Source organism: Grammomys surdaster, unplaced genomic scaffold, assembly GCF_004785775.1.
Source record: "Grammomys surdaster isolate TR1022 unplaced genomic scaffold, NIH_TR_1.0 128, whole genome shotgun sequence".
Taxonomy (NCBI): domain Eukaryota; kingdom Metazoa; phylum Chordata; class Mammalia; order Rodentia; family Muridae; genus Grammomys; species Grammomys surdaster.
The window spans coordinates 7,107,747-7,116,591 of record NW_021604586.1 but is presented as its reverse complement, the minus strand read 5'-3'; the positions used below and the strand labels follow the sequence as shown (position 1 = coordinate 7,116,591).

The following is an 8,845-nucleotide window of genomic DNA, read 5'->3' as shown; positions in this document are numbered from 1 at the left end:
CTTGTATTTTTTTTTTTTAACAGAACCTTTCTATTACCTAGATGGAACATGGAGTCATTATGAGATCCAGGCTGGCCTCAAGTCTTCAGTGACCCTTTAACCTCAGCCTCCCAAGTGCTGGGATTAGAGATGGAAGCAAAGACACTCAGCATCACGTGATAATTGACTCAGGTCTGTTAAATTCATGTTCTAGGTCACCTAACACCCATCAGCTCTCCTTCACCCTGACCCCATCCACTCCCAGTAAAGGCTATTCCAAAGCCAGTCAATTCAGGAAGCTCCCTTGGAAAGCTCAGGGTACGTGCCCCTCCCTAAGGCTGGGGCTCAATCCATTGCTCAGCAAAGGGATACAAGATTCAGCCTCTGGCAATGTGAACGGTCACTCCCAGAAGAAGGACCGGGAATGGGCTGAACTGATTGTCCTCCCTCTCTGGCCCCACCCACCCTGGCACTTGGCAGAGATTTCTCAAGACACACTGAATGGATACATGAATGGGTTTGGGCTGGCCAAGGCAGCTCTCTGTGGCAGGGCTAGGCAGCTTCCAGGAAAAGGACTTTACTCTTTTTGCCTGAGGACACTTACAGCCTATCTAGGAAACTCATCCCCGTTGTAGGTGCTGGGAAGGGGTGGAACACTTGAGAGGGGCCTTAAATACCTCAGGAGTCCCCTGCCGTATTTGGAGCTACTCTGCCTACCTCTTCCCTCATCTCTCCATGGGAAGAAAAATGGGATTCCTGTCTCCAGAAGAAGCAAAGCCATCTCTGTCAGGTCAAACTGTGTTTCTAGAGTCCGTCTGCCTCAGAAATCAAGGGTTCTAGTGAGAGGTTCACTAGAGGTGTTCATAATGACCCAGTGGGCAAGTAATTGGCCTGCAGGGTAGGCGGAAGTGACAGCCAGCCGTAGAGTGATCATCCTCTGGCCACTGGGTGGTAAGGAGCTGGCAAGAGGTCTTCAAGTATTCTAGTGACTTCAGAGGGATTGGATACTTTGGGATGGACATATACCACATCCCCACATGCTGTGTGACCTCCATGAAGAAATGAGAGGCTCTGTTAGGCGCGAGATGGAGAAGAGCCAGAAGGATGCTCTAGAGGAACTTCCTGACGTAAAGCTGGGATGGGGGAGGGGACTTGGATCCCTCCCTCAGACATATGACTAGAAAGTTGGGAAACCTCAGAATCCCTGCCCCCGCCCCCCAGACCCAACCAAACTCTGAGCCTCATGAGCCCTGGGATTTGGGTGCCAGGACACTACCTGCTTTCCTGTCCCTCTTACGTCCCCCTCTTGCTGAAACTGTGTAGGCCCTATGACACTCCTCTGAGAAACTGAGGCCAGAAGAAGACAAGAACCGTGGTTCAGCACGGGGTGGAGGGAGGCCCCCACAGAGAGGAGTGGGAGCTCCTGACCCTTGCAGGCATCAAGGGAAGTAAGGCACTTCTTACTTCAGTAAGAAGTCACTCACCCGTCAATGACTGGCGTGGTTCTCATGATAGCTTCTGCCCGGTCCCGGAATGTATCCGAAGCACAGACGGCCAGCAGAGACCAGAACCACCAGATGAGCAACATTTCAAGGTCTCTAGGGATCTGCTGCCACAGCTGGCACCTCCGTGCTGGCCTGTGCACAGGAAAAAAAAAATGTCTAAGGGCCGGATGAAGCTGCCGTGCTTGTCAGGAGAAAGGACAGAGGCCTTTGGTCCAGGTAATTAAGACTGTGAGTCCTGTTTACAGCTTCCAGTGTTCAATGAGTAACTACTCCATTCCCTTTCAGGATAGGTAGCATAGATGACCCCGTACTGGGCGTAGCTGTGTTGGCTTAGATAGAAGTTTAGAAAGAAACTGGGATTCTAGACCCTGAGACAGAAGGAGCCAGTGCAAGGAGGTTTGCTTGTCATCTGGCTTGCCAGCATATCTGCCCCTGGAGGCTTGATACCTTTATGAAGATACCCTGCCCTTTGGGGTCCAGTTCACTGTAAGTACCTAAATTCTGACAGGCCAGGATTACAGCATCTAATAAGGTCCTCCTGGTGCCTACCCACCTCCAGGCACCAAGGCCTCTCTTTCCTCCTGACCCTGAGAAGAAAGGTCTTAGTCAGCTCCATTTCCTTGGCAGGTGCCTGAGCCTGACTTTCCCTCCTGCTGAGAGCACTTCGTTGTTTGCTGGGGAGCCTGGGTCAGGTAGCAGCCGTCAGCATACCTCACCATTCGAGAAGAACCACATATATATCATCTCTGCTCCCACTGTATCTGGCAAAGAGACCCCGAGAATCCCGAGTCCCAGAAAAGAGGTACACTGTCCTTGTACCTCTGTGGTATCTGGGTCAGGTGACCGTACACATTCAGCCCTGTGACCCGTTTTTGCAGACAAGAGGACCATGGAGGCCTCCTATTCTACTCCGTCAGCTGCCACATTCCCCGGGTTTGCAAAGCGATCTGTGTCTGTGCTTTAAGGTCGTTGGGTGAGGAAGGAGAACAGGAAAGAACTTGTCACTTCGGGGTAGGATACTGTCTGAGGTACACTGTAACCCAGGCTGGAACTTGTAGTTATCCTGCTACCTTACCCTACACCAAGAGCTGAGCTTACAGGCATGCCCACCACGCCCCCCAAGAGCTGAGCTTACAGGCATGGCCGCCACGCCTGATGCTTTCACTACGGCTTTCAAATCAGTATCCTTCCTCAACCCCTTCAATTAGAAATAACAATTATTTCTTTGTTACTCCTTTGGTAGCACTTTCTCTCCTTGTTTAGCAGTCTTATGTAATCCTTTTCCCCTCCCAGAGTCCTTAGCGCCTAAATCAGGCTTCACAACACCCCTTAAGGAGCAGCATGCTCTGGGTTCATCCGTTCTCTCTTCTTATATTTTCTCTTGTGGTATTTATTTTGCTTGTTTGCAATTTTGCAATTTTTTTTTTTGGACAGGATTTCTCAGTGTAGTCTTGGAACTTTATTTTGTAGACCAGGCTGGCCTTGAACTCAGGGATCTGCCTACCTCTGCCTCCCAAGTGCTTGGGATTAAAGGTGTGCCCCACCACTGCCCAGCTTGGCCTTGAACTCTCGGGCTCTTACCCAAGTGCCGGGATTGTGTAAGTACACCACCACATCCAGCTTGGATTGTTAAAAAATGACTTTTAAAATGTCTCCTGTCAGCTCTGCGGTGGTTTGAAAGCCCTAAGGAGCTGGGGATTGGCGCTCAGTGTTGCCGAGTTTGTCTAGAATGCATCAAGCGAGGGTTCGGTTTCTGCTTCTGAAGCAGAAAACACAAAAGCAAAATAGTGAGCCTGGGAGCTTCCAGTTCGAATCCTGCTTCATCTACTGTGGGTAGGTCAAGCCGGGGTTTTATGAACCACTCACATTTCTCGGCCTCATCCTCTGTGAAACTGAGAAGTCCTTGTGTTGCTTTTTTTTTTTTTGGTAGGAAGTCAACCTTCCTAACACTGCAATTCTTTAAATACAATTCCTCGGGTTGTGGTGACCCCCCCCCAACCATAAAATTATTTTCATTGCTACTTCATAACTTCATAATTTTGCTACTGTTGTGAATCGTAAGGATAATGAACATACCTGACATATAGGATATCTGATATGTGACCCCCATGAAAGGGTCATTTGACCCACAAAGGGCTCATGACCCACATGCTGAGAACCACTGAGTCAGAGGATTCAGAACTGAGCCCTTTGGAGGGGGTTTCATCAAACTAGACATTGTCTCGCTCATCCATATAACTTCTGTAATCCCGTACTTGGGAGGCTGAGGCAGGAGAGTGGTACATTTGAGGCTAGCCTGGGCTGCAAAGTAAAACCTTGTCTTTAAAACCTGTTTGACACCGGGCAGTGGTGGTGCACGCCTTTAATCCCAGCACTTGGGAGGTAGAGGCAGGCGGATTTCTGAGCTCAGGGCCAGCCTGGTCTACCAAGTCAGTTCCAGGACAGCCAGGGCTGCACAGAGAAACCCTGTCTCGAAAAACCAAAAAAAATAAAAATAAATAAAAATAAAAAAATAAAACCTGTTTGTTCTGAACTTCTGATTGGCCCAGGTTCTCCCACGGGGTGGCATTATCACAGTCTCTTGGTGTTTCAGGCTCCAGACACTGCAGCCTCCCCCCTCCCATGGGCCGTCCTCTGGCTCCGCCTCCTCCAGGATCCCTGGCTGCCAGCTTAGAGCCAACCGGCTTCCACTTATTATCTGTGCTTTAACTGTTCCTCCTTTTTGGCTTAGCCTTGATGAGGACAAGTCTTCACAGCATCCTCCGGCAGTGGGTGTGCAGGGACCACATTTCCAAGCTTTTGCAAGCCTGTATTGTGTCTACTCAGCTTCCACGCCAGCTCAACCGTTTGCTGGATGTGCAGTTCTGGGCTGTAAACCATTTTCCCATAAACTTGAAGGCTCCAAAGTCTGTCTCACTTCAGCTGTTGATAGGAACAATGTCGGGTCAGCCGAAATATAAATAATAATAAAATCATAATATTTTATTATCCCAGTTCTGCAGACGGCATTTTTTTTTATTTTATTTTCCGGAGAGTATAGCCTTCTCCTGGTGACCGTCCTGTGATTTCTCAGTGAATGATACATTTGACGCTGAGTCCTTTTTTTTTTTTTTAAGCCAAGTCTCATCTTCTGATCTTCTGGCCTCCTGCTGCCTGGTGTGGGACACACCTGGTTATACGTGGAAGGGAGAATAGAGCCCTAGAACATCGTGCATGCTAGGAAAAGACTCTGCCCACTGAGGTCCATCTCTGGCTCCCCATTTTACGGACATCTTCATACATACATATGTGACGCTTTGTTCTTGTTTGCCCCCTCTGCCCATCCCATCCCTCGTCAGTTATCTTGTAGGTGTGTCTACCTGTAGATGGGTGTGTGCTTGTATGTGCAGGTACACATGGGTACGTGTACAAGGCTACATTCTTTTTGGAACGCGTGGAGTTGGACCCAGCTTTGTGCGCGCTAAGCTAGAGGTCAACCTTCCTGTTGTTTCTCAGGAACAGGGTTTGGGAGACAGGAGCTCTCTTTGGAACCTGGGATTTACTGATTTGGCTAGGTTGGCTGGCCAGTGAGCTCCGGGGATCTGCCTGTCTCTGCTTCTGCCATACGGCTTTTTACACGCGTGTCAGGGATCAAACTCAGGTACTCATGCCTACGTGGCAAGTATTTACTGCTAAACTATCATCCCACACCCTACTTTTCATTTTCAGGGGGCCTAGACTGGCCTTGAACTTACTCCTACCTAGGCTCACACCCCCATGCCCTGCTTCTTTTCAGGTGTGTGTGCAAGCATGCATGAATGCATTCAGGGTGTGCGTGTTTTCTTTTTCTCTGTCCCTGGGTGACTTCTTCTCTTTGTCTTCATGTTTTATTTCAGAAATTATATATTCAGCTTCCCCAGACTGGCTTCTTGTTCTTCCCTTGGCATTCTGCTCTGCTTGCGGAAGCCACTTCCCTCTGTAGCAACACTATTTTCTTTTGTTTCCTTTGGTTCGCTGAATGGACTCTGGCCTCTGTTTTCCTGTTTCTGGACTTTCCACAGCACGGCCAGGATCCCATGATCAGCACTCCCTGTTGCTCCTCCACCTGGTGTTTAAGGCTAGAGCAGCAGCAAAGTGGGCGGGGGCGAGGCTGTGTGGGACTCGAACTAGGGCTGACAGGCAACAAAAGGAGCTTGCCCCAACAGCAGGGTTCTCTAAGCGAACCAGAGACACCGTTGAGAAAAACTGTCCTGGTTCTGGAAGATTGCCGTCTCAGGGATGTCTCTTAGTAGTTTCCTCCTGCCTTGACTAGGTTATAGTTCTCTCTGATTCCCTCTGTGTCTCTCTCTGTCTGTCTCATTCTCTGTGTCTATCTGTCTCTCTTGAGTCTCATCCTTGGCATTTCCAGAATCCCACTGTCAACCAACGCCAACCCCAGCTACCTGCGACATCTCCGCAGGGTTAGGGAGTCTCCCTACAGTCCCTTTGCAAACACTCTCTACGGCTCCCTTTGGAGTGCACTTGACACCGTGAGATGTTGACACGGTCCCACTGAGGGCCAGCTAACAGCCTAGGTGTATAGACAGCGGCAGTGGCAGGCCAGAAGCCAGGTGGCTTCATTGAGTCGGCCAGCTTTTTTTTCTTTTTACATTTTTATTTGATCATTCCCTCTCTCTCTCTCTCACTCTCTCTCTCTCTCTCTCTGTCTGTCTGTGTGTGTGTGTGTGTGTTTCAGACACTGTTTTCTGCCTCCCTTGGTGATTGCTTCTCAAGAGATCCAGACTCCAACCCCAAGTATTGCTTTCAAACTAACAGTTGGCTTTGAACCGTCTCCCTTTATTCTATGTATAGGATGGTGTTACTCATTAGAAAAATATGCTTACTTGCCAAAAGCAGAAAGAACACAGTAAAAATAAACACATGCTACCTAAACAGTGTTCTTCAGTTCTAATCAGAGTCAGAGAGAATGCAGTGGAAAGCAATCAGTAAACCACATCCCAACCTCCCCTAAAACTGTGCTGCATCGAGCAGGGTGCCTCAGTGGGCCTGGAGTTACCAAGTCCTGACACACAAGACCTCAGAATGAATCACTAGCTGGAACTTATCACAGATCCTCATACCAGCCCTCTTGTGATACAGGACCTTAGGAAACTGCCTCTTGTAACTGGAAACCCAAATGGGCTAACTTAACCCTGATCCTGCCAACAGCCAGCCATGGGGCAGCAGAGACAACTGCACAGCAGCACAGAGACCCCAGATCAACATCTCCTGTCCTTCATAAGCACAGGTCACAGAGCATGTCCAAACACAGGAACATCTGAACACACGGGGGTGGGGGGTGACACCCCCACACAGTAAAAACATGAACATACTCCACACATGTGCTTGTAAATCTACATGTTACACATGTACTCCCTCATAAACACCATCTTCAGTAGACATGTATGAACAGACATATCCATATCTGTATGTTACTCTCCGTACAGAGGGATCCATGCAGACGCAGACCTGCCCAGGTCCACACATTCACACAGATCACCGCAGACAGAAACACTTGGGGGTACCCAAACGAAGGGTTCCAAATGTGTGGACGTGCTTCTCAATACACGTGTGGACTTTTCCATCTGTATTAAGCAGACAGACACTCAGATGACTAGACAACTATAGACAGCTACACATGAGCCTATATAAGCCTACCATCTGTCAGACCACACACTCTGCAGATGGCCTCTGCCACACTTACCTGTGGCGCAGGGGTGGATGCACCCAGCTACTCGAGTAACACCCAGTTCTCTGCCCTCTTGGGGGCCTACGATGCTACCTTCAGATTCATATGAATACTTGTGGGTTCTCAAACCTAGGGCCCCCAAAGACGTTTCCAGTGAGGCTGCATGTGGAGTTTTTTGGTTTTCGAGACAGAGTTTCTCTGTGTAGCCATGGCTGTCCTGGAACTCACTTGGTAGACCAGGCTGGCCTCGAACTTAGAAATCTGCCTGCCTCTGCCTCCCAAGTGCTGGGATTAAAGGCATGTGCCACCACCGCCCAGCTGCATGTGGAGTTTGTAACCTGCGTCTAGTCTATCCCTATGTCTTTCCCCCTGGGGATGTCACTGGGTCATAGGTGGCTCAGCAGACCAGCCCGTCTCCCAGCTGTATACCAGGCTGACATCTGCACAGAGGTTCCCCCAGACTGCTGGACTTTCAGGACCAAGAGACAAGCCCCCACCCTGACCCCTGTCTCCTAAGCCTAGCTCCTCAGGGGCCATGCCATATGATGTCACGGGCCACCTGAAGAGTAGTTCTTCCTTCCATCACCTCTAGTCCATCCTCAGGTGTAATGTCTTCATATCTTCCCTCCTCCTGCCTGCGAGTTCCATATAGCTCCTAGTTTTCTGTCCCACGGGGTCATCTTTGTCACTTATCACTCCAGCTTTGTGTGCCCTGGCTGCATTAAAAAATGGTCCAGCTTTCAGCTTTCCCCTCCCCCACACCAGACTGGGCAACCCAAGGTAATACTTTTCTTCTGCCTTGCCCTCCATGTTTATCATCTGAACGCTCTTGACTTGAAGAGCCTCTCCCTTCAGGGTGTTGCGAGACATCACTCTCCACAGGTAGATGCTGCTCACGGTCTATCTGTAAGTTTCCCCTGCTCGAAGGATGTTTTCTACCCAGAAGTGGAAAGGGCTTTCTGTCCTTCATTATCGCTTGGCCTCCACCCACTGATGTTGCCCAGAACCCCAACACTCACCACCAGCACACACAGGTCAGGGGTGCGAATGTGGCTTCAGTCCTGCGGCTGAAACCTGGAGAGACAGACAGCCTGCTCCTGAGTCCTCCAGCTTTGAAGGGCCACCTCTTTAAAAGGGAAACTCCCCGGGGCTCCAGAGTGTGCCAAGGAGAGCAGACAGGGCTAATGCGTCACATATGTCAGCTGTTGCTGGTCTCCGAAAGGCACGCAAGTCTTCAATAACGCAGAGCATCCGGTGGGGTCTGGGTCTCTGGGTCAAAAGTCTGGAGAATGATAGGCTTTTGGGGCCACAGCCAGTAACCTGAGCTCTCCACTTCAGAGGTCATGGCACAGGGGCATTAACCGAGTTATACTCTGGGCTAACTGAGTTAGGAAGGCAGAAGAGGAGTCCGGGCTGTGGTCTCAAAGTATGTTCTCGCTCTTGGGTTCGTTCTGCTGAGCTCAGTGTCCTGAGGTGGCCTTGGGATTTGGAGTCACATATTTTCTTCTATCTTCTGACCCCCCTTTACTACTCCCCTCATTGCTGAAGTAAAAATGACCTGTGCTTCCCAGTTGAGACAGCCAGTTCCCCAACCTAGGAATGAACCAGCGCTGTTAGGCCCATCCCCTGGGAGCCCCTGGAAAATGAGGAGGGT

At 49.8% G+C, this 8,845-nt stretch overlaps 1 protein-coding gene across 1 annotated transcript in view; it reads right to left on the bottom strand.

Annotated features, from left to right (window-relative positions):
• Window positions 1–8,364, bottom strand: part of Dpep1 (dipeptidase 1) — a 17,493-nt gene extending 9,129 nt beyond the window's left edge. The window contains exons 1-2 of the mRNA XM_028753600.1: window positions 8,211–8,364; window positions 1,464–1,616 (exon numbers count right to left, since the gene is read on the bottom strand). Coding sequence (XP_028609433.1) covers window positions 1,464–1,567 — 104 coding nt within the window. The 5' untranslated portion in view covers window positions 1,568–1,616; window positions 8,211–8,364. The remainder of the gene's footprint in view (window positions 1–1,463; window positions 1,617–8,210) is intronic.
• Between the last annotated feature and the right edge of the window lie 481 nt (window positions 8,365–8,845).